The sequence below is a fragment of the Pyxicephalus adspersus genome, chromosome 3, assembly GCF_032062135.1.
Source record: "Pyxicephalus adspersus chromosome 3, UCB_Pads_2.0, whole genome shotgun sequence".
In the NCBI taxonomy this organism is placed as follows: Eukaryota; Metazoa; Chordata; class Amphibia; order Anura; family Pyxicephalidae; genus Pyxicephalus; species Pyxicephalus adspersus.
Genome location: NC_092860.1, coordinates 62,149,083 through 62,175,911, shown reverse-complemented (window position 1 = coordinate 62,175,911; position 26,829 = coordinate 62,149,083). Strand labels below are relative to the sequence as shown.

General features: G+C 39.8%; 1 protein-coding gene across 10 annotated transcripts in view; it reads left to right on the top strand.

Annotated features, from left to right (window-relative positions):
• The window catches only part of ADGRL3 (adhesion G protein-coupled receptor L3), an 857,880-nt gene that overhangs the window by 717,172 nt on the left and 113,879 nt on the right, over window positions 1–26,829 (top strand). For all 10 annotated transcript variants that reach the window (XM_072404919.1, XM_072404923.1, XM_072404922.1 and 7 more), the window contains one exon: window positions 20,824–20,920. In XM_072404919.1, the coding sequence (XP_072261020.1) occupies window positions 20,824–20,920 (97 nt within the window). The remainder of the gene's footprint in view (window positions 1–20,823; window positions 20,921–26,829) is intronic.

The window sequence follows — 26,829 nt, the reverse complement described above, 5'->3', positions numbered from 1 at the left end:
TGGCTCACTGCGCATGGGCCACATAACATGTGCCCTGCTTTGCGCACGTACTGAACCTGGTGGTGCAGAAGTTCCTCCACACGTACCCAGGACTGCAGGACTTACTGAGACAGGCTCGCTCCATCTGCAGCCATGTACGCCGCTCCCCTACTGCGGCCGCGGCACTTAGCAAGATCCTGCTCCAACAGAGGCTGCCACCGCATAGACTCATTTGTGACACTGACTAGATGGAACTCCATCCTGCACATGCTCCAGCGTCTGTGTGAGCAAAAGCTAGCTATCCGCCTTTACTTGGTCAGCGTGGTGCATGGAGACAGCAGGGCCCTTGGTACAGCTGAAAAGATCTGCTTCTACTTCTAGTTCCTCAAATGCACCCTGACTTCTCCTTCATCCACAGAGACAGACGTCTGGAGAAATATCCCAATAACACATACACACAGTATGGTTTTAGGAATATTCTCTAATCTTTATTTTGACAAAATGTTTTTTTTATACATACAGGATACAGGAAGACAAAAGGCGTAGTTTACATATGCAGTTATGCTGAGTAGGTAAAAACAACTCCCTATCTAATAAAAGCTGATCCAGGCACATTTTTCCTTTAGTGTAACAGATGTTTAGCATCCTGTTATTCCTACAAATAACTTATTCTATTTAACCCTTCAATCCCCTCTTAAGTCATGAATATGACTTATCTTCTTTCTATCATAGAGAGGTAAGTAGCATATTTTTGTCCAGGATCTGTGGGTTTTGGACACATTGCGCAGAATATCTGTATGAGGGAAGGGATACATTGGATACAGCAACATAGGATAATCAAGGAAGCAATTGTAATTATAACACTGATAAATAATGTTCTTAACCACCTCAAATCTGGCACCCAGCGCAATAACCAATCCCACCAGGAGGATGAACCAACATCCTTCTTGATATTATTGGCAATTTCATGTAACGCTTGAATATGGGACTGGATTGATCTGGAATAGTCAGATAAATTAAAGCAACACATTCCTTTAAAATCCTGACACCCTACATTATGTTTAGGTAACAAATAATCCACAGCAAATCTAGTTTTTAGCACTGCTCCTCTTACTCCTTGTAGATCTAAAAGGATGTTTGATAAGGCGGTAGAAGTATGATTCAGAGACTTAGCCAAGTCACATGCAAAAAAATTTTTAGTACGAGTATTATATATAGCCAGTCCAGGCACTCCCAATAACATTGGCAGGAATATAATTGTAAGTGCTGTTACCACATGACAAAAACCATCCCTTAGGGAGCATTATATATATATATAAACTTGGGAGTCACAATGGTCTTATTACAACTCATGGAATTATTCAGGGAGCTAACAATCCTACTATTCTTTTTACAGGTGTCGTCAATATAATCATATACACTATTCTTAGGTAATCCTCTTTTTATGTCTCTATTATCACAATATAAGGTCATATCCTGGGAAAAAAGTAAAACAGGTTTCTGCTGCAGTCACATTAATAGTAATTATTCTAAAATTATCCCTGCTATTTCCTAATTTCTGACATTCCCCACAGAAGTCATACAAGGGAATAGGAGATTGTGTTTTTCTAGCCGTCGACCAGACTTCAAGGAGGGATTCATCGGGTGTAGGCACAGCAATAACACATGTTTTTATAAGGTCCTGTTGGCTCTGTAAGTCTTTAAGGCACAATGAGCTAACATTTAGGGCATTTGCCATCCTGACTATACTATTCTGTTCAGAATAAAAGGGGCCGGGAGAAAAGGGATCTTGCTCCTGAGCTCTTTTAGATAATGACTGATTATTCGGTGCATAAGAAACTCATCTCCTCTGGATGATAAATACAAGTAGTAATAAGCCAGATTGGCAAGAAAACACAAAGATTATTATTTATCAACGGACAAACAAATCTCCCAGAATATTCTGGGGTCATCATCTTCAGCCTGTGGCAAGGCACTTTTCAGGGAGACTTCTTCTGAGCTCCCCTCTTTGTTCAGGGATTTCACACCTGCTTCACCTTCTTTGTCTTTGTTCGACGCCGGAGAAGAAGCCTCAGGGACCCTTTTCACTCTACTAGCTTGAATCCAGATTGGAGCCTCTTCTGTGAGAATCGCTGTTCTGGTGACTGCTACCACTCGGGTGGGTGGTCCAAACAGGAACTCAGTCTGTTTTCGTCCTTTTGCCAGGCGCTGGACTATCACCACGTCTCCTGGTCGGAAAGGATGCATAGGTTCCTGTGAAGAGAAAGGAGAGGCACGAGCAACATCTTTTTCAACTTGATCTAAAGTTTCTACAAGTTTTCCCACATATTCTGCCTGTACTACTTCCAGATCCCCTTTTTCTATCACGGGGGGCTTTGGACACCAAGGGGTGGGGAAGGGTCTTCCCATTAGGACCTCAAATGGTGAGTAACCAGTATTCTTGTTAGGCTGCATCCTAATTTCATCTAGGGCTACAGGCAAAACATTTTTGCCAATTAGTGAACGTGCCTCCAGTAATTTTCCTTATTTTTTCTTTAATTGTTCTATTCATCCTTTCTACTACCCCAGAACTTTGAGGGTGGTAAGGGAGGTGGAACTTCCAGTCAATCCTAAGGGCTTTGGAAAGCTCCTTACATACCCTGGACGCAAAAGCTGGGCCATTGTCTGAGTTAATTTGTACAGGACATCCCCATCTGGGGATGATCTCTTGTAACAAAATCTTTACCACAATTTGTGTGGTTTCATTGGTAGTAGGAAAAACCTCCGGCCATCTGGAGAACATATCCACAATTACAATGGCATACTCCTTCTTCTTCCTGTCTTTTGGATATGGGTAAAATCAATTTGTAAGTGTCACTGGCGAAGTCGGGTAATTCAGATGCTGATGTTGGGCCTTCTTTGAGTTATTTGGGTTGTTTCTGAGACATATAATACATTGTGAAACATAGGACTGTACCTTTGATCTAAGGCTTGGTATAAAAAAATCTCTCCTAATGAGGTCAGTGGTTGCCCCCTATGGCCAAGGCCATGATATTGTGCAATTAAAAATGGGGCGCTTGCAACTGGAATACATGGTTTCCCCTCTTTGGAGATAAGACCCATATCAGGGTCTTGTACTGCACCTACCGACTGCCATTCTAACTTGTCACTACTTGTAGCCAAATCCTGGAGGCTTAGCAATAAATTGTTGGTAAGTTAATTTCTGGAACTAGGGAGGGCATTTGAACTGTTGCTGCCTGTCTAATAGCAGCCTCTTTTGCTGCCTTGTCAGCTGGGGCATTCCCTTTAGCTATGTCCGTTTGGAGGCCAGTATGTGCTTTACAATGGACAATAGCAACTTTGCATGGTAATTGGATGGCGGCTAGGAGATCATGTACTAGGGTGGAATGTGAGATTTGCTTCCCATCTGCAGCTATGAAGCCTCTTCTCTGCCAGATTACCCCATGATCATGTACAACCCAAAAGGCATATTTGGAATCAGTGTATATATTTACATCTCTTCCCTCAAAAAGACAACAAGCTCTAGTGAGGGCAAACAGTTCAGCTGCTTGGGCTGACTGAAAAGGTATAGGATTCGATTCTAGAATAACATCAGGGAGTTGAACCACAGTATATCCTGCATGATAAGTGTTGTCATTGGGGCGGGAACAGGATCCATCCAAAAAAATATCAGGTGCTCCTTCAATGGGTTAGACTGTAAGTCAGGTCTAGGTGAGGTGTGTTCATGTATGAGTTCAGTACATTTGTGGGGAGGAGGCAAATCATCCTGCTCTCCCTTATATCCAAGTAGGGCATTTAGTATAGTCATTGGACCGAATGTGGGTGCTGAGTGTTTAATATGAAGTTGAGGATTAGATAGCAACAAAACTTCATATCCACTCTGCCTTTGTGCTGATATACGTTGTGTATGTATGTTTTTCAATAGGGCCTGAACATTGTGTGAGGTATGCAGAGTGGTAGGATGACCTAGGGTGATAGGCGTGGCCATCTCAGCGACCATAGCACAGGCTGCCAAACTCCTGAAACACGCAGGCATGCCCTGAACCTGTACCGGAACCACTTTTGAAAAAAAGACAACAGGGCGAAATTTGCCTCCATGTTCTTGCGCCAGGACTCCTGCCATGGTTTTACAATTGTCCCTGGCAAATAAGTGAAACATCACGCCATAGTCGGGTAGGCCCAGACCAGGACTTGAATCCATTGCACATTTCAAATGACTAAAAGCTTGTAACATTTCATCAGACCATTTATTGAAATCAGGCATATCAGTCTTAGTGGCTTGTCTCAAAATATTATCATAGTAGGAACAATCAGCTATCCATTGGCGGCAGTAACCAATCATGCCAAGAAAGGTTAACATGTCTTTCTTGGTTTGTGGGCGGGTCAGACCCAGTACGGCAGTAATTCTGGCATGGCTGATTTTCCTCTCACCTTTCCTGATACCAAAACCCAAATAATCAACACTTTCTGTACACCATTGTAATTTTGACACCTTGTGTCCACATTCACATAACCACAGTAATAAGCTAACACAGTCTGCCTGGCAGGCCTCCCGAGTAGAACTACATATGAGGAGATCGTTCACATATTGTAAAAGGACAGAACCATGAGGGGCAGTCCAAGGGCGCAGTGTAGCTTGGAGGACAATGGAGTAGACTACCGGAGAGTCTACATAACCCAGAGGCATTCTACACCAAGTATACTGGCGATGTTTAAATGTGAAGGTAAAGAGTGGCTGTGTCTCCTTGTCAACTGGGACAGAAAAAAATGCATCCTTTAAATCAATAACAGAGAAAAACTCTGCAATGGGCAGGAATAGCTGATAACAGAGATGGCAAGTCTGGAACCACAGGGACTATGGGTATGATCTGAGCATTTACTGCTCTAAGATCCTGGACAAACCTAAAGGAATTGTCAGTCTTTCTCACTGGGTTGATAGGTGTATTATAGGGGGAGATAATTTCCTCATTAACCCCTGTCCCTAGGAATTCCATCAACATAGGTTCAATTCCCTTTTCTTTTTCTGGGGAAAGTGTGTATTGTTCAATGTAGACAGGTGCAGTGCTGGGCTTAAGCATTGCCTTATATGGTGTACAAAAGATTAGGCCAACATCTTGGTCAGTATTTGCCCAAACCTCAGGAGGAACCTGATCAAGTAGCGGATCCTGTGGTTGGCATTCCAAATATAAAAAACAGTTACCGTTTGGTACATGGATGGGCATGACTGAGGATGTGACATGTAGGTGTCCCGTCTTACTAATCCCCAACTGCAACCTCAATAGAACAAACAAATCTCTCCCTAATAAATTCACAGGACAATTTGGAATGATCCTGAAACAGTGTGTGAACATTAACTGGTGATTGTATGGATGTTGGATCGAGAGAGGAGGAGTTTTATAAGATCTTGTAAGTATCCCAATAATTCCCACAGAGGGCTCAGCATTCTCTCTTGGGGCACTATAATAATCCTCACATAAAGTACTACTAGTAGCACCAGAATCTACAAGAAAAGGGAGAGGATGTCCCTCTATATTTAACACAATCAGTGGTGATTCCCTATAGTGGTTTGTGATGAGAGTGAATGCCAGGATACTGTCCCCCGGGCATCTTCATTGTGATGTCTGCTGCCCCCAGGCTACGGGAAAATGAGGGGTATTATTCTGGGGCTGTGGCAGTGGTAGAGGAAGATCTCGAATCTGAGCTTGTGGATATGGTTCGGTGCCTTGAGCCTGAGTATCATTTGGGGCATGTTGCCTGAGTGGGAAAGGGCATCGACTGGTCCAATGGTCAGTCTTACCACAATTAAATCAACCTGCAGGACGATTTCTATTAGTCCTCCCTCTCTCAGAGTATGGCCCTCTACCCCTTCCTCTACCTCTTCCCTGTCCTGATAAACCACCCCTATTGGGCTGATTCGAGGTGCAATTCCTATCCTGAGTTTGGTAATGGGCTTCTTTAGGTGTTACCACTTCAAAACAACCAGCCGCATCTTTCTCCATTAACTTGTTTTGGATTTGATCTTTATTAAGACTAGGCCACTCGGAGATCATTTGCTTAACAGTAAGCTGGAGATGTGGCTTTAGATTGGTAAGGAAAGTCTGAATGAGCATAGAATGCATATTATCCTGAACACTCATTCCTGCTTCCAGAGTCCAAACTTCATTAAACCTCTTCCAGAAGTCTATAACAGACTCTCCTGATTTTTGTTTACAGGCTACAGTGGTAGGCAACGAGGACCTAGTCTGAAAACACCTCTCCATTTCACGCTTAAGTTCTCCCCACATTGCCCCTGATTCATCAATAAAATCCGCGCTCGCTGGAAGCGCGAAAGTACGCGCGGCCAGCGATCGCGGTTTACCGCGGTCCGGACTCGAGTGTGCTCGTACACGCGTCTCCTCACTGCCAGCTGGATTCCTGCCTTCATAATAATGAGCAATAGGGGGCGCGAATCTTCCAATTAAGGCGATTAGATTTCAGCTGCGCGATTAAGGAGGATCTGTTAAGCTCAACGGTGCGATCATGGCAAATAATCGTGCAGGGAGAGATGTCAGAAGGTGCTAGGGACAGTGCTAGATGGCAATTTACAAGTGCAGGGAAAGGATAGGGAGGAATCATTTCACAGCATCCTAGTGCAGGGAGAGACGTCAAAAGGAGCCAGGGACAGTGCTAGAAAAGTGATTTACAAGTGCAGGGAAAGATTATTTGGAGATCCAAATAGCCATTATACAGCTCTGTCATTCCATCAATTTATATATCCAGAAAAATATACACGCACTTCACTGTTGCAGTTATTTGTGGTAAAAGTGTTTAGTGACGTATTTCAGTACAAAAATACAAATATATTCTCAATTCACTTCTGCAGTTATATGTGGTGAAAGCATTTAGTGATGTATTTGAGTACAAAAAGAAAAATATATACACAGTTCACTGTTGCAGTTATTTGTGCCAAAAGCGTTTAGTGGCCTATTTCTGTACAAAAATAAAAATATATTTGTCGCTTTTAGGTGTGTTTTAATTTGCTTTAAATGCATTTAGTTTAAGTAAAAGTATGTCAGACAGAGAAGTGGCAGGCCATGCACAGAGGAGTGGCAGAGGCCCAAATGTTTCTGGCACAGGCAGAGGTCGCAGCAGAGTAAGGGGGCGTGTCAGCAGGAGTCGCAGCAAGAGGCCTGAGCTCCCGGTGTCATCTAGCGGTCGTGTCTTGACCAGCAACACAGCTATTCTTGATTGGTTAACTCTGTCATCCACTTCATCCCAAGTGACATCAGACACCCCCAGCCAACAGTCCGTGGGTTCGTCAGACACAACCCTTAGTTGGCATGGCCTGGGAGCAGACCCTGTGCCCTCATCTGTCCTCAACTTGCCTCTGTCCTTTGCTGTTCCCTCAGCCACAGAAGTATTGTATGCTGTGGGCTCAGCTCCACTATACAGTGAGGACGAGCTAGTAGAGGACAGTCAGCAGCTACTGCCCAGCCAAGATCTGGAGGAGACATCCGCCGCTTTCTCCGCTAGGCGGGCAAAAAGTGATGAGGAGAGTGGCGTGGGAGGTGGTGTTGCGAGCGGTCAGGCTCCTGACCCAGAGACCATTGAGGTGGACATCAGTGACGTGCATACACTACTCGATGATGATGAAGCCAATTGCACTTGGGAGCCGGGTGAAGAAGGGGCTTCATCATCATCAGGAGAAGAGGGTGGCAGCTTGCCCGTGAGGCAGCGGCTGAGCCAGCAAGGTGGTAGCATGGCTGGTAGTCAGCAGGGTGGCAGCAGTGGGAAAACCACAACACAAGAAATAAACAAGCGCTTTTGTGCCCCAAAATTTAAAGGAACACACGCAAACCATATTTTCCCATTGTTTAACGTGCCGGAAATAATGTGCAAGGGAAGAAAACAGGACAACATGAACATTTGTTACCTCCACAGGGTCCATTACAGGAGTTAGAAATTGATTTTACACACATGCCAAAGGCTTCCAATGGATGTCAGATAATGTTAGTGATTACAGATAGATTCAGCAGATGGGTTGAAGCTTTTGTAATCAGGAAAGAAAATGCAAGGACAGTAGCTAAAATACTATGCAAGGAGATCATCACCAGATTTGGATGCCCAGCGAGAATAAGCTCAGACGATGGCACTCCATTCACTTCTAAAGTCACACAGGAGATTTAAAAAATGATGAACATAGAATGGAAGTTTCACATCTCATATCACCCCCAGAGTGCTGGAGTAGTAGAAAGGACAAATAGGACATTGAAAGACAAACTTAGGAAAGCAACTGGAGGGACATTCCATAAATGGGACCAATAACTACCAGCCATACTAGCTGAAATAAGAATGACACCCAACCCGGTTAATAAGCTGTCATCTTTTGAAATTTTAATGGGAATACCTTTTCCCACCCCCTGGGCTAAAGACCCTTTAATTTTATTACTCTGGGATCTCCAACAAAATCCAAGACCAATATGTAGCTAAACCTATTGAAAATTGAACAGCAACTACGGAGATATCTCTCTTTCTTTTCCTCTCCCTACAGATCCACCGATGCACCCATTCAAGCCCAGAGATGTAATGTTGGATCCGCCCTTTGGACCCCCGGTCACCGTGCAAGCCATCACTAGAACAACCGTGCTGACCAGTGGAGGACCCACCTGGATACACGCTTCAAGAGTGAAAAGGCACCGCCGATTCAGAGCCGGGATGATGCTAAAATATTGACTGGGTTCCAATTTTTTAATTTCATCACTGACCATTTTTTTAAAAAATGTCAATGTTAAGAATCTGTTGGAGGTAGAGAAATGTATAGAATTTCAGTCTAAAATCATTGGATTGTGTGGCACTTGCTTCTTCAACAGGTTTAGAATACCCCTCTGCTCTTGATTCGATTCCTGTTGTTTTATTGTCCTCCAAAAGTTGGATGAGATTGCGGGCAAAGCCTAAAACTCATCCATTGAGATGGTGCCAAATCGTGAGACTAAATCATGTGTAGTTGGGAAAGTCTTTTGTTCACTTTTAGTGTTCTTATCAAAGATAAATTTATAAAATAACCAACATGCAAATAAGTGAATATCTTTGAATATATCAAACTGATTCATGACTGTCTCAGGGCAAAAAATCAGCCCAAGTTTTAAGACTTCTTCTTCTGTTAACTAAAGATTGATTCATAACACCCAATTAATCTTTTCTGATGTCAGTTTTTGTAGATATTGATCTATTCCTTAATTTCTGTGATGATGAATTGTGTTCTGTGATGGATTCCTTAAAAATGGGGATTGTGGAGGAAGTGAAGAACTGTTTAAATTAGTGTTAGGGAGAATTTTGTGCACTACTTTGGGGAATCACACCTGAATTTTCAAATAGTGAAGGGAATTTGTTGACTTTGTGTCATTGCTTGCCATGTCCATGTTTGTGTTTGGTGAAACTAGTGACTCACTAGGTGTTGTTTCTGACGTATAAGGTGCTCACTTATCTAATTGTTCATGAAATTTTCTTTTACCTTCAGGAGTGTAATTTAACCTCAAATCTGATTGTCTGAGCATCATAACATTGGTGCTACTACTCTTCTTTTTTCTTTGTTTTAGTATGTTTGGTATGTAACCTTGGACAGAAAAGATGCCATTTGAAATAATAAGGCCTCTATAAAGACTAGTGTCGTTGTTTCGAATTCGACCCGAATTTTCCTGGATACGAAGCCCCAAATTCAACCCTCCCACAATGCCTAGGGACCTCCCCCATGATGCCTAGGGCCCTCCAATAACAGCAGGGATGCTCCCCTCCATGTTTGTTGTGGCAGGCAGCCGAATGGCCGATAAGGCTAGGGCGTGCCTGCATTTACCACTCCTGACAGAGATTTGCTAGCATCACAACCTTTCTGTGCTGCTTGGCTTGCTTTGTCAAAGTGAAAAAAAGTGCTTTACTTTGTTAGACTGTGTCACACTCACACTATTAGTCAGATAGATTGTTGGATTGTACTGTATTGGTGCAGTCCTGAAATCTACTGTACTCAGATAGGTAGAGTGTTTCACTGTTAGCTAGCTAGATAGATAGATAGATAGATAGATAGATAGATAGATAGATAGATAGATAGTCAGTCAGTGTGTTACATAAACGCAGCCAGAGGCAGGGTCCCCTCGCTGACTGCGTGCACAGTATCACACTTGTACTGAGAGACAGACACTCGTACTCTCGTACTGAGAGACAGACACACAGACGCAGTGTATACTGCAGTAAATATTTTGTATACTGTGCCGCATATTACAAGCGTCACCACTGAAGGAAAGTGCTGCATACAAAACACACAGCGCACTTGCATTTTTGGTGTCATCCTCCCCTCCCCCCCAATAAAGAAATCCACTTACTGTATAAATTTACATATACATATAGCATATTAGCTACAAAATATTTTGCAGGGTGTCAAGCCACACAAAAAAATTTCTACAATGTCTGGCCGAAGAGGAAAGGGCAGCTTTGGCAGGGGTGGCAAGCAAAGCAGTATGAGTTTGTTTTTAGCTGCAGACCCAAGAAAAAGAAGCGCTGCTGTTGGTGGTGGGCGTCCATTATTGCCACACCATGAACAAGACGTAGTGGAGTACATGACCCAGCCTGGGTCAAGTGATTGTACCCCCTCTACATCACAGTCCCAGACACAGGCCTTACAGGTGTCCCAAACAGTCCATGATACACCCGTTCCTCCTAGTTCTTCATCAGCGGCTGGAAAGTCACGTGTACAGCAGTATGTAGAGGAGTCCCACCGAGAGTTCGGAGAGGCGGAGCTACAAGCATTCCTTCAAGATGCTCAGTTGTTTCAGTCATCTGACGAAGAGAGTCAGTTCACAGGCTTTCCCCCCACTTACTTTTCACCAGAACACTCTGAGCCAGATGAGCCAATTCAAACTGGCTCCAAAAGGCCGCTGCTTCCTTTCGGCACATATAGGGAAACTGTCTCTTCTGATGATGATGATGATGTCCTTGATCTGACATGGGACGAACAAGGTGATCATCATAGGCAGGAAGAAGAGGAGGAGGAATTAAAAAGAGGAGGAGGAGGTTTCAGAGCACCCCCAAAGGGGGAGAGGGAGGAAGAGGGTAAAAGCTGCCCACACTCTGCATTCTTCAATGACCAGTGAGGCAAGTCATAGACGTAAATCGTCGGAAGCTGTCACCACAGCTATGCCTCAACAACCACGGACCGCCACCACAAGCACCAGCTCCAGAGCACCTTTCGGCCCAGTTAGATGTTGGTCTGGGGTGGGCATTTTTTAATGTCCATAGTGATGACAACTCTATGTTCATCTGCAAACTGTGTGCTCAACACTTGAAACGAGACAAAAACCCAAACGAACTTGGAACAAGTTGCATGAGCACTCATTTAAAAAGCCACCACCCTGGCGCCAGCAACCTGGTGGGAACACCTGGTCAAAGCACAGAGCTCTGTGCGACCACCTCCGCCCAAGAAGTAAGCTCAAACTGCTCGATCTTCCTCCACTGCCTTTCCTCCTTCTGCCACCAAAGTTACTCGTGCTGCTGCCAGCAATTTGAGTGAGGCATGTAGCCGAGCATTACCATTTTCAGGCTCCACCAGCGGTATGCAGGAGCTCCAACGCAGATCTGCTGCTGTTTGTCTGCATTGATGCCTGGTCTTGACTGCATTGCTAGCAGTCAAGACCAGGCTTCATTGCCATCCCCCACATCATTGCCATCCCCCCATCGTCCAATCTTTCTGTAGTTAGCATTAGCAGCATCCAACCTTCCATCCCCCAGATGCTGGAGCGCAGGAGGAAATATGGCCCAAATGACCCCAAAACAAAGCTAATCAATGCGGCAATTGCACAGCTGATTGCGTTAGAGCTCCTCCCTTACTGGCTGGTGGATTCCTATGCGTTCCCGTACGCATTCCTCTGTGCGAACCCACAGTACGTTATGCCTAAGCGACCGTATTTTGCAGAAAAATGTGTTCCTGCTTTGCATGAACACGTGCATGTGTCCATGGCCCTGCAGTTTCTGGCAAGGTGCACCTGACAACTGACAGTTGTTCGAGAAAGCATGTGGGAAGTTATATTTCCTATACAGCTCACTAGGTAACTTTGGTGGCAGCAGGGGAAGATGCAGCTGCAGCAAGGCCTGCATACCTACCTCCGCCCAGAGCACATCACCATGCAATTTCCTCCTCAACCTCCACTTCCACCTCCTCCTTTGACTCTTGTGCCTCAACCTCTTCCTCCAGGGACACTTTGCTGTGGAGACCCAGCACCTCCTATTCGGCAGCATCTGTTCACCGCCAGCAACAACCTGCAGTTTGCTATTTGGGTACACAATTCAGACGTTGCCACGCAACCCTGAGGTTGAGAAGCCTGGGTTCCCTCAGCCACACGGGCGCAGCCATTCTAAGTGCCTTGCGGGAGCAGGAGGACATATGGCTAACTCCCAACAGACTTCAGCCAGCCAAGGTCGTGTGTGACAACGGGGCCAATCTGCTGGCAGCCCTGCGTTGTGGAAAACTCACACACGTACCTTGCCTGGCTCACGTGATGAACCTGATAGTACAGCGCTTCCTTAGGAATTACCCAGGCCTCCAGCCGCTGTTGCTGAAGGCCAGAAATTTACATGGCACCATCCACCCAAACACAAGGCGGCATGTTCTGTGGATGGAAAGACCAGGCGGAGGAGGAGGAGCACGACCCTGTGCTGCTGTTTGACCCACAGGACTGTGGGTCCAGAATTACCTCAGCTGTGGGTAGTTTGAGCCACATGACAGCCTTCATGCAGGAGTGCATAGCCCAAGATCCACGCATACAACACATAAAAACAAAGACTGATGACTATTAGATTACTACGTTACTAGATCCACATTACAAGCCTGAGATACAACAACTGATCTTGCCCCAATACAGGGGACCTAAAATGCAGCACTACCAAGAAGTGCTTGTAAAGGACTTGTGCTCAGCCTTTCCAGCTGCCTGCAGCAGCAGCAGCAGGGATCGCTATGGCAGTTCCACCAGCCATGAGAGCCAAACAACTGCTTTAAGTGGCATGGGTGGCAGCAGCAGTAGAGGTCGTCTAAGCCAAACTATGCAGGCTTTTTTTCAGCGGAAGCAAGCTGCCAGTCGTGCAGCAATTGCGAATGACACTCAGCAGTGGTACTCTGCATGGGACATCTGCAACCTGCAAAGCCAGGACCCACTGGGCTACTGGGTATCCAAGCTTGAGCAGTGGCTGGAGCTGGCAGAACATGTCATTCAGATCCTTGCCTGACCAGCCGCAAGTGTGTTATCTGAAAGAGCATTCAGTGCAGCTGGGGCGTAGTGAGTGACAAACAGATTCGGCTCTCCGCAGAAAATGTTGACTGAATCACTTTTACTAAAATGAATAAGGCTTGGATCGGCAATGATTTCAACACCCCTTCTGCAGAGTTTACTGATTAGTCGTCAACTGCTGCACGGACACCTTGATGGAAAGAGCACGTTCACAGCCCTAGGCATCTCCTTCTACTCCTCCCCCTCTACTCTGTCTCTGAGGTCTATAACTTGCAATGGAGCTGTGTGATTCATAATTAAATATTTGTATTTTTAGTAGAGAAATACATACATTTTTCTGTCCTTTTGGATAGATAGCAAGTGGTATCAAAAATAAATATCTGTATTTTTTTACAGAAATACAGAAGTTTTTATGGCTTTTTTTGATAGATAGCAAGTGGTATCAGAATGAAGTATCTGGATTTTTTTTTACAGAAATACAGAATTTTTTTTTTGTTTATTTTCATAGATTGTAAGTGGTATCAGAATTAAATATCTGTATTTTTTTTTAAGAAATACAGACATTTTTATGGGTTTTTTGATAGATTGCAAGTGATATCATAATTAAATATCTGTATTTGTTTTACAGGAATACAGAAATTTTTCTGTTTTTTTTTTTGATAGATTGCAAGTGGTATCAGAATTAAATATCTGTATTTTTTTACAGAAATACAGACATTTTATGGCTTTTTTGATAGATAGCAAGTGGTATCAGAATTAAATATCTGTATTTTTTTACAGAAATACAGACATTTTTCTGTTTATTTTGATAGATTGCAAGTGGTATCAGAATGAAGTATCTAGGTTTTTTTTTACAGAAATACTGAATTTTTTTTTGTTTGTTTATTTTCATAGATTGTAAGTGATATCCGAGAGAAATATCTGTAATTTTTTTAAAGAAATACAGAAATTTTTATTTTTATTTTGATAGATTGCAAATGGTATCAGAATTAAATATCTGTATTTTTTTACAGAAATACAGACATTTTTATAGCTTTCTTGATAGATAGCAAGTGGTATCATAATTAAATATCTGTAGTTTTTCTTACAGAAATACAGAATTTTTTCTGTTTATTTTGATCGATTGCAAGTGGTATAATATTTAAATATCTGTATTTTTTACGGAAATACAGAAATTGTTATGTTTATTTTGATAGATTGCAAGTGGTATCAGAATTAAACATCTGTATTTTTTTAACAGAAATCCACACATTTTTATGGCTTTTTTGATAGATAGCAAGTGGTATCAGAATTAAATATCTGTATTTTTTTTTTACCGAAACACAGAATTGTTTCTATTTTTTTTTTTGATAGATTGCAAGTGGTATCAGAATTAAATACCTGTATTTTTTTTACAGAAATACAGAAATTTTTCTGTTTATTTTGATAAATTGCAAGTGGTACCAGAAATAAATATCTGTATTTTTTTACATAAATACAATAATTTTTCTGTTTATTTTGATTACATTTTCTGTATTTCTGAAAAAAATTACGGATATTTATTAAATATCTGTATTTTTTAACAGAAATACAGAAAATTATCTGTTTATTTTGATAGATTGCATAAGTTAGCAATTGTTTATGATAACTATTGCAATCTATCAAAATAAACAGAAAAATGTATGTATTTCTGTATAAAAATACAGATATTTCATTCTGATACCATTTGCTATCTATAAAAAAATCCATAAAATTTCTGTATTTATGTAAAAAAAAAATCTGTACCTCCTATTTTACACTGTATAAATACCACAATCTTTTTGAATAATATAGAACAATAACCACCTGTAAAAGCTCAATCTATAGCAAGAAGTCCTTCCTTGTTCCTTTAAGAGGGAAATACGTTCATCTTTAACAACCTGGAATGGAGTTATTAATAGATTGGTAAAAGAGTGCATAGGTGTTGCAAGGTATTTCCATAATGTACTAATTTATGATGTAGAGTATGGAACTTACTTGTCTCAAAAGTTTTGGTCAGGTTCTCTTAGATGTTGCAGTCAAAGAGAAAAATGAAAAAGGTTTCCAAACCAGTATCTCTGGAAAAGGAGGAGCCTGTTAGGTCCAATGCATAAAATAATATGAATTCGTATATAGTCTGATATTTGTAAGTTAGTATTGACAATTATTAAATCAAGGTGGCAAATCTTTCAAATTTTAATCCATAACATCATTTGAGTTGCAAAAAAAGTCAATCAGTGTCTGTAGTCTTATTGAATTAATAAGAGAGAATATGGGCATATTAATAAATAAATGTCCTATATCTATGAGGGTAATGGAAAAAATTGTAAACAGTAACCATGTGTGAATGTGTATGGACAGAACAACAGCAAGATTGTAATCACTGAATACCTGGATATAATATACAAGATATACTAACTTATAGTATTTATATAAATATTTATATTATACCCTTTGTTATCATTGATTACATAGACATGATATACAGGAAATATCAATATATTATACGTGGGATACAATTTTACATGATACAATAATTATTAAAATTATGGTACAAATAAAACATTGTAATGCTAGTGTTACAGATCATAAGTAAAACATTTCAATGCTAGTGTTTCAGATCACATGTGACCCAAATACAGCCCAATATATTTATCAGATGATCAAAATTACTATTGTATATGGTCATATACACAATAATACATATATAATACACAATAATACGACACATAAATGTGGTTAGTACTAGAATGTATAAACATATAGGATAACAGTATGAGGATAATACCTCACACTGGCACATATTTTTGTGTATAGTTTCCGAAAGTCTAATATCGATGGTGGCAATTCAGTCTAGAAATTCTCTATAGATAGAGGAGATATTACTATTTATTCCTAGAAGTGTTTGTCAGAAAAATGTGGTATATAAGACTGGTATTATAGTGGATAGAATCATGGTAAGAAAGGTTTAAAGCTGGACATATCATTTAGTCCAGGGCATTTTGTTACTTGAAGGTTGGTTATCCACTTCATTTCACATTGGTGTAGTAAGTTGATCATAGTTCTCCCCTCTGTGGTTGGGAATAATTCTTTCTAGGGCGGAAAAGTTTATGACTGTTGGGTCATATTTATGCTTAGACATAATAGCTGATCGGAGTAAGTAATTTGCCGCTTGTGATTATATGTTTACATATTCATGTTACATAAGACATCCACAGATAATATTTACTGCTACATACCACATTACTAGTCTTATATTGATATTTATACGTATCTTTATTTGCAATTTTACTTATACTCATCTTTATCATTAAATTAAAGCAGAACATAAACATATTACTTATTTTTTGAATACCTGATCTTTGTAAAGTACATGCTAATTTTCTGTATATATGTGTTTACTTGCTTGCATAGAATGTAACCGCACTCGATATCACCCCTGAAGGCAAAACACGTCGGACTAAGAGGCGTTACATGTTTTTTTCACATCCTTACTAAATATTGGCGATGGTGATGGTAACCAGCCACACCATATACTGGTCAAACATATCCTGATGATAAAATCAGGAAATGACCATTATTATTGTGTACTGTACTGGCAATTTTTCATGTTTTGAAAATTGTTATTCTGCAATTATATGTTTATTGCACAAAAGATAATAGAAACTAGATTTGCCGACTAAAACATCTCCTTTGCCTTCTTGACAACCTACTGTCCTTTTTCTGTTCTATGAGAACTAATTTTTTGAAGTGAGTGGGGTATGGCAAATTTGACACTCTTTTGTGAGGGAAGTGTCTACTCTTTCTACTCCCTTGACTTGAATAGCAGCATTAATTATAATGTTTTCATAATTGTGTTCGGAGCATGAGCAATCCGACATCTCTAACCTGATCAATTACTGTCTTAGGTAAAAAAACTTTATTTCTATATGGTAAACAATTTACTAGTTGGTGTAGTGGAGTAATAGAAAACCAACAGGCCCAAAAGTCACCACAGGCATGCTTCTTATTCTCTGTAATTAAATAAATATTTGAAAATTCAAAATAATAGCTTGTTTATTAGACTTAAAGGTAAGAACAGGGGGTGTTTCACATGAATCTATGTCATACATGTTCCCAAACCCCGATATAATATTGGAACAAATATAGAAAATAGACAAAGAGAGGTTTTTTGCCAAAAGAAGATACTTATAGTTTACATTCTTTGTTATAAACAATAACATGTAAATAATCAATATACATACAAGCAATAAATCATATATCATTGGCCAATTGATTTGGCTGTAGACAATCAAGCAACTAATTATGTTTGCAGATCTAGTAATGGTCCAATAGGTACCCCATAAAAGTCCAGCATAGGTCTTATTTGAAATCATAGTTTGCATATGTGTGACTTTGTATTTTCTAACGTGTTTCACCTAGTCTAGGCTTCCTTAGCATATTGTAACGTTTGCGAAGGTACAGTGCCAGAGTGTATGTGAAATTACAATATCATTATATTAGGATAGCAGTTATTGGAACCACAAGCAGATATGTAAAAACTAGCCTAGTAAAGTTAGATTGTATAACTCAGGCTTGATTATGTCATTGAAGGAATATATATGGCTATATCTATGGATATAGATGATTAAAAGGTCATATGCAGTGCATTAGTAATAAGGAAAAAAGAGAGGGTTTTGACTCACATGTTCCAGAGTAAAGTGGTGAGAGTATGTAATGGTGCCCCCTCCAGGGACCTTGCAAGGTTTTGGAGAGGGGGAAGAAAAGGAAGTATTTTTAATAGCTTATTATATTATAAATATTAGCAATGTGAAGTTCAATTAGTAAGGTCATTCATTCAATGAAAAAACAGGTGTCATTAACAGCCCTTTTTTAAGGAAGGAGAGCAGCAATGTTGTATATGCAATACTGTTGTTGATTAAAGAGGGGAAAAAAGAAATTTGTGCAGAAAATGACAGGCTGATCAGCTAAAATGATGTCAAATGCTTTAGAATGGTAACCAAAACCTGAAAGATGTGGAAGTAAGCAGAAATCTACCAATCAAATAAATAGAAGAATAGCCAAAAAGACTTAGCCAATGATTACCTCCAGGAAAATCAAAGAAGGTCTAAAGTTACTTGTGAGTACTATTACAATAAGAAGATGCCTTTGGGAAGCCAAGCTATTGGTAAAAAGCACCAGCGAAGTCCTAATGTTGAAAAAAGACATGTACTGAAGAGATTAGTTTGTCAAAGAACACAATGTCCCTGATTTATTAAAGCTCTCCAAGGCTGGAGAGAATACACTTTCTTCAGTGAAGCTGGGTGATCTAAAAAACCTGGAATATATTTCCTAAAATCATTTGCTTTTTACTATCAAATGTTTTGAATCCTGGACCAAATTCATTCCAGGTTTGCTGAATCACCCAGATTCACTGATCAAAGTGTATTCTCTCCAGCCTTGGAGAACTTTAATAAATCAGGGCCAATGACTGGCCTAAAGAGAAATGGGGCAACATTTTGTGGACTGATGAAACCCAGATTGTTATTTTTTGTCTAGTATAGTCTGACAGTTTGTCAGACAACCCCAAACACTGAATTCAAGCCACAATGCACTGTGAAAAAAATGTAAGGGTCAAGATCTTTGGAATTTAAACTAGGATTGATTTTTTTAGTCCTGAAAGCCTTAAACATAAAAAGTACAGAAAGTGATAGGTTGCTTAGCAAAAATTATGCCAAATGCTTAAAATGGCAACCAAAACTTGAAAGATGTGGACCGAAACAGAAAACTACCATTCAAATGGATGGAATACTAGCCAAAATGGCTATCAGCACCAGGTAGATCAAAGAAGGTCCAAAGTTACCTTTAAGCACTGTTACAATTAAAAGATGCCCATGTGCTGAAGACATTGCAGTTTGCCAAGAAACACATTGACTGGCCTAAAGAGAAATGGCGCAACATTTTGTGGACTTGTGAAATTTTGGGGTCCAGTATAGTCTGACATTTTGTCAGACAAACCCCAAACGCTAAATTCAAGCCACGGTACACTGTGAAGATAGTGAAGCATAGTGGCACAAGCATCATGATATGGGTAAGATTCTCATACTATGACTATTTATCACATACCAGGGATCATGGATCAAGCTTCAATACATACATATACTTAAAGAGGTCATGTTGTCTTATGCCAAAGAGGAAATGCTCTTAAAATTAGTGTTTCAACAAGACAAGGACCCCAAACACACTAGTAAACAAGCAATGTTGTTACAGATCCTCGCAGGACCAGGGGATCTCTGCCCTTCTCTGCTTCACTCACCTTGTACTCCTTTGCTGCAAGCAACAACTCTCCTCAGGAATCTCATTCACAGGTTGCTTCTTGGTCCAGATTACATTATTTTATGTCCTGCTGGCGGAGATGTGAACACCATCTGAACTGCCTCTTCTCTAGTACTCCCTCTGGTGGTGGCTTAGATGTCTGCAGGTCACATGGTCTCCAGTCAACACATGACCTTCCCTCTATAAAGAAGTGACTGACAACAGGAAGTTGACTGAACAAGGAGTTTCTCTTGGCTCTTTTTCCAGTTTCCAGTTGTTCCAGATGCGTCTCTAGTTTCTGATACTCTGGTATAACAATCCCGGCTTTGCCTAACTATTCTTGATTGCTGCCTGCCCTGACTTTTGGCTTTGCCCAACTACTGCTGTTTGCGGCCTGCCCTGACCTGGCTTGTCTGACCACACTCCTGTCTCACGGGTGGGATCCCGCCCTTTGACCTTTGACACCGTGACACATTGGTTTGACAGTGTGTCTTGGTTCCAGACCAAGAGGTTTGATGTTATAGAGTGGCAAGCCCAATTCCTGAACCTTAATTCTATAGAAAACTTGTAGGGTGACATCAAAAAAGCTGTTTCTGAGGCAAAACCCAGAAATGCAGAGGAATTGTGGATTGCAGTCCAATCATTTTGGGCTAGAATACCTGTTAACAGTTGCCTACACAGATGTGCAGCTGTTCTCAGAAACAACTAAATATTTGTTCAGCAAAATCTTGAAGGATTTTTCAGTTTATACAGTAAATGTTTGAGTTTGTAAAGAAGGATGCAAAAATGTTTTTTTTATTGTTTTGAACAACCTATTTTTTCTTCTCTTTCTGTAAAGAAATAACACAAATTTGATAAATGTCATGTTTTGATTTGGAATTGAATGTGCAGTGTATAGAATGCATTTGGGTGTATAGAAATAAAAGCTAATATTAGGATTTTGAGCTTTATTCACTTTATTCAGCTTTATTGCTGTACTTCAAATGCTCAACTGCAAGCTTCCTTATTGGGAATTAAACACTTTTCTTAACAGGCCAGTGAAACATGGATTTTTTTATATGGTTTTTAGTGACAACTTTGTGGCAGACATAAAACGGACTGTCTGCAATAATTACCTGTGGTGTCTCTTCACTTTTTAAAGTAGCATGTTCTTATATTTTTACAAAGTTTTTGCTCAATTATGTTTTTTTTTTTTTTTTTTATAACAAATTGCTATCAAGTCAAACCCCAAAATAAAAGTGATTTTTTTTTAATATTATTAGATTTACATATACATATGATGCATATAATTGTGTTTTTTTTTCAGAGTCGAATCCGAAGAATGTGGAATGACACTGTTAGAAAACAGTCTGAGTCTTCATTTATTACTGGAGAAATAAATAGTTCAGCTTCTCTCAACAGAGGTGATTTTTCTAACTCTCACTGATTTATTTTACTTCATCCAATGCCTACAACAATAAAAATGAATATTATTTTACTTCATGGGTTAAACTTGATCTTTTCTGTGTCACATATATGCTACATTTTAAATAACTATATTACAGTTTGAGGTTCCTTTTCTAAACAAGTACATTTTTACTTGTTTAGTGATTTTTTTTATGCGATGGCAACAGTGCTGCTGTATTTATCCAAAATGCCACAAACCACCTGAAAGTATGTAGTTTAATAGTATAGTTCCGCTTAACCTTTTCAAGTTTATGGCAAAATGTTTCCAACTTTTCCACTTTCAGCTATCAGATTTCAACTAGATAAAAGAGAATTCCTAAAATAATGTAAGATGATTTATTACATTACAATATTTATTACCATGTAAAAATTTACACAATCCTAGTTACTTGAGTTCTATTAATGTAGGAGTACTTTGTCTCAGTCTCATTATTTGATAAAAAAGGCTCAGTCTCTTATTTGATAAAAAGGCTTACATGTAATATAACAAATAAGGTCATAAATATACATTTATTATTTACAATCATAAATAAATAGTTGCTTATGATTCCTTTTTTTAAATGTATTAAATAGAAAGAATTTGGGACAGATATCATACTAACCAGGTTGTTTCTACTGTTAGGACAGTGGTATTAAAACTGCCTTTCATTTCTCCTTCCTTTTAAAAATATAGGTTCTATTACTGTCCTAAAGATCCAGGGTTCATTACCTAGCTTGCCAAGTCACTGATATAGAACACATATTCAATTAGTGACAACTCCAAAAGTTGAACCCCAATACAGTATGCTTGAAATAGTGTTAGCAAAATGTACAACATTTATAAAGAAAAAATCGAAAGTACCTACCGCTATAAGGTCTAACTGGTCTGGAGTCAAAATAATTACTAAATAGATTTATTACACAAAGCGCTTAAGAAGTGCACTTTGAGGGGACTGCTCAAGACCTGACATACAAAACCAGGTCTCACCATGGATGGCTGCAAAGTTTCTGAAACTTAACCTGAATAAAAAAGAACTCATTATCCCCCCTCTCCCCATCTACCTTCAAAATCTGATTCAAGATCTTCAAAGATCTCTTTTACTGTTAATACCATAGTATTTGGCCCACTCCTCAGGTACTATCTTGGTGTCATCTTTCAGTCTGCAATCTACTTCCTGTCCCACATTACGAACATCTCTAGATCATGCCACCCTCCTCCTGTTAGGCTTGTGTTAGTAGACACTCTTTGAACTGGCAATCCCAGGTGGGGTTTAATCGCAGTAGAGCACGCTCGGCCTATTTCCTCTGGCAGTGGTGCTCGCAGCAGCATAATTCTAAGATTTAGTGCTCTGCGGTTGCAGCATCCTTGTCTCCCTTTAGCCGTGTTTTCCCTTTCGGCATCCCCTGCACTTAGCTGTGTTCATCTGATTAGCAGAGTGGTTCCTGAGCAATCCCATGCAGCCATTGGCTGCTGGGGCTTTATAGCCTCTCTGATCCCTGTCCCCAGTGCCTGTTGTAGTGTTAGCTGGGCTAATCTGTGTTGGAGAGATTCTGTGTGGTTTTCTTTTGCTGACCACATCCCGTTTCCTGATATTTTGCTTGTACTTAGACTGGACCCACCTCTGCCTTTGACCCCGACTTTGCTTGTGCCTACTCCCTTGTACCTCGTTTGGTGGACTAATCTTCTGTGTTTGACTTTTACTTGTTTTCTGGATTACCTGGTAATTCTTGTACTGTTTATCTGTTGGCTCCTGCTCAGCTGCTGGTCTATCCCCAGACATTATTCTCTGCGCACTATGTCCAGGAGGCAACTGAGTGCTGGGAGATGCAATGAGTCTCCAGAGGCTGAGCGAGGGCTTGCTATAGGTGAAAATTGTGGTGGTTAGAATGGGGACTGGTGTCTGGTGAATACTGGTGCTGACCAGGGCCTTATAGCTTTCATTCATTTAAAAAACTTGCTTATCCATCCTTCTTTGTCTCTTTATCCATTACTAATAATCCACTATTTTATATCCCCCTCATGTTGTGTACTTGTCACAGATCCCCACAGGTCCAGGGGATCTATGCCCTCTTCTGTGTCACCCACCTTGCACTCCTCTGCAGCCAACTGCAGCAGCTCTGTCCAGAAATCATATCTTCTGGTTAATTCTTGGTTTGAATAATGTGAGTCTCTGAGAGCTGCCCCTTACCCCAGAGGACTAGAAAATTCCCCATATGCACTCCATCTGGTGGCAGAAGTGTGAACGCCACCTGAGCTGTCTCTGCTCTACCACTCCCTCTGGTGGTGGGTGCTTGTGTAAGGAAGTGACTGGCAGGATGTTGCCTGAACAAGGAGTTTTTTCAGGCTCTATGTCCAGGTTCCAGCTTGCTTCTCCTGATTTTGATACTTTGGTACATGGACCCCAGCTCTGACCTGACTACTCTTGATTGCTGCCTGCCTTGACCTTGGCTGGTCTGCCTTTCACCTTTGAATTGCGCTTTGGTCCTACCCAGTCAGCAGTTACCAGCCCCTACATGTACAGGGGCTGCAATCTGGGCTCCACCTCCTAAAGTCCACCATTTCCTAAGAAACACATATATAAATGTCTTGTCAACAGAATACAAAGTATATTATATTATCATTCAGTGGTAACAGGGAATCATATCAGGATCAGTAAGCAAAACATTAATTGAAAGGGGGGTGGGTTGTACCATAAGTGCTAGGTCATAAGATACCATATGGTTCTTTCTGCATCAATTTTATGAAAACATCATGTCCTCAAAACATACAGTCATTCGTTAAGTGTGAAAAATATACATAAAACTTAACAGCTTCAGAAAGCCCTGCTGCTTCAGAAAGGACACAGCGAAAGGCCTGGACAATGCTCCAGTGGTTGATGCGGCCCATATGAGACAGTCACCATACTGCTAGTCTGTTACTGTGTTCTTTTGTGACCTTTTAGACAGGTGTATGTTTCTTGAGAAAGGCTAGTTACGGATCTCTGTGCCTGTGAACTGCTCCTAATTGAGGGGGATCAACCCCATTCGTATGCTGTCATGGAGTTTGTCAGAAAAGGAAAATATCAGTAGGCAAGTATACAATTTTGAAAACCCATATTTCTCCATTTTATGTATAGCTTTACATAATATGTTGGTGCTTTAGAAATACAGTTTATAAGATATAAACCTTTTTTTAACATTTTATCAAATATACTGATTTTGACATAAAAATTCATCAATAATAAATTAAGTAATTTACTTGACAATAACATTCAGTATCGCCTTAAAAACAAATAACTCAAAGCAAGTGAAGGGACTATGCAATTTTAGTTCTTAAACAGTGATACAATATCCATATGAAACACCTCTTGTTCACATTACAAATGGTCAGGAATTAAAGTGGATACGTAAGTGGGATTTAACATACAGCATAGACTATACAGATATCAACTATATAAATTTGTTTTATAATTATAGTTTGCTGGATCACCTAGCTTCACTGATGAAAGTGTATTTTCTCCAGCCTTTGAGAGCTTTAATAAATCAGGGCCAATGTAGCCATATTTTCCAATATTTGTGTAAGGTAATAAGTAAGTGACTTTATAAACAAAGAGGTAAAAAACAAAAAATAGAGGTAAAAAACAAAAAAAAACAAATTTAAAATGTTATGTAACAATTACATCACACAATTATAAAAGGGAACATTTTTTTACAGTAACAGTTCAAAACCTCTTGAAGGGATGTACCATCAAAATTGTTGATGTTGTTTATATTCTTGTTCAAACATATTATTGTAGACTGTAATTTTTTAATTCCCAATATATAATACAGTATAGCCAAATCTCTACTATGTGTAGTTCTTTACAATCAGTATGGTCAAAAGGATATGCATATTCTGCCATGTGTACATTCCATCCCTGGGCACAAAGAGACCAGTGTTATTCTACGTAAGCTCAGAATTTGTATGTTTTTGTACCCAACCTTAGTACCTCAAATATCCAGTAGAGTTAGCATTCACATGGTAAAGAATATCTGCCAGAAAGTGTCCTTTACGTGTAAAGTATGACTTTAATATTAAATATAAGTGGTTCAGGTTCAGGTTAGTTTGCATACCCACAGCAGTCACATTCCTTAATAGAGATGTCTGACCAAAAGGGCTGACCAAAAAATATACCGTATTTTTCGGACCATAAGACGCACTTTTTTTCCCCCTAAAGTTCATGGGCGGGCACAAGTGCCGCACGCTGGATCTCAGGGGAAATCAAATGAATTTTTTTTTTTCTTGTTTTCCCGTGCAGAAAACCTGGTGCGTCTTATAGTCCGGAGCGTCTAATGGTCCGAAAAATACGGTACTTATTATACTGATAGTATTTTTTTAATTTTGTGAATAAAGAAAATACACAATAAAAGAATAAAATTCAGCCCAAGGCAAACTAACTATAACCAAAAAGGGTGCAAATTTTAAAAATCTGCAGTTAAATTCAGTTACAATTGGTGTTTTTGGAAAATTAGGGTTTGAAGAATATGTTACATTACTTGTATGATCCTTTACAGGCAATTTGACATATAATACTCAAAGCACAGTAAATCTAACAGAATCCCACACCAGCAAGCCAGCCCTGCTGAATGCTACAACAGGCACTGGTAACTGGGAGCAGAGATGCTATAAAGTCCAAGCAGCCAATAGCAGGGCACAGCCTCAGAGTGGGTGCTGGGAATGCAGAGAAGGTACAATATTTCCTTGTTCTCCAAGCTGCTGCAAGTGACATCGCTGGATAGAATAAACTGGGTATACAGGGTGATACTGCGATGGCCCACAGCACAGGATTGCTAGCCAGATAAGGGTCTCCTAACACTCCATCTGAAAAGAATAAGCTGAATTCTGAAAAGAATACCTGTTGTAATGATATTATACCACTAAAGTACTATAAATATTATAAAGTAATTTGATTCTGTTTGCCAGGAGCATCGCAAAACTAGAGCATAATTTTGAGGCTGCAGAGGATACAACTTCATCAGTAAAGCTGGGTGATCCATCAACCTGGAATGGATCTAGTCCAGAATTGAAAACAATTGCTAACAAATTTTTGAAAATAATTTCCAGGTTTGCTGGATCACTCAGCTTCACTGATGAAAGTGTATCCTCTCCAGCCATTGAGAGCTTTAATAATTCAGGACCAGAGTTTTTAAGATTGTATTTTATATCTGCTTGCTCCATATGACAAAAAAAATTAGATTTTTTATAGTATCTTTGCAATTATCAGTTCATACTTTCCTTAATTGTCTGTAGTGGGAAATTCTGTCTGGTCCATTTAAATTCAATACTAAAAACAATTCATACTCACCTGTCCCCATTCCGTCACATTCACCTCCATCTCCCTTCTTATTCCCGTTCTTGGTTGGCCTAGTAGGGATGACATAACTCCTGTGGAAAGCTTGATGCGTCAGGTATTCCGGCAACTATTTTGGCAGCTAAAGAGAAATATCAGGCAGGTGAGAAAGCTTATTGCAGAAAGGACATCTCCCCTATTTTTAGGACAATCATTTTTTCAAACTATTTTGTTTCTATTTCTATCTCTTTTTCTTTAAACAAAACTATTAATGTTTTTCAAATAATCAATTTATGCATAAATATATGGAGTTGGAATAAGCCACATAAATAAGTCTGTATTCTGTATTCTGTCTGTATTCTGTAGATTTATCCAGCTCTGCATGTAAAATTTCAACTTAGGCTACTGAGACCTGAAATAAAAAGGTTTGCAATTTCAAAGATGCAAACTGGCAGCTAAAAGACTGAAAGTACCACTGAAAGTATATTTGCCTGTTTAAAACATTTTTTAAAATGTTTGATTTAGTGAAAAATATTAATATATTAGTAATATAATAATAAATATTAGCACAGTAAATG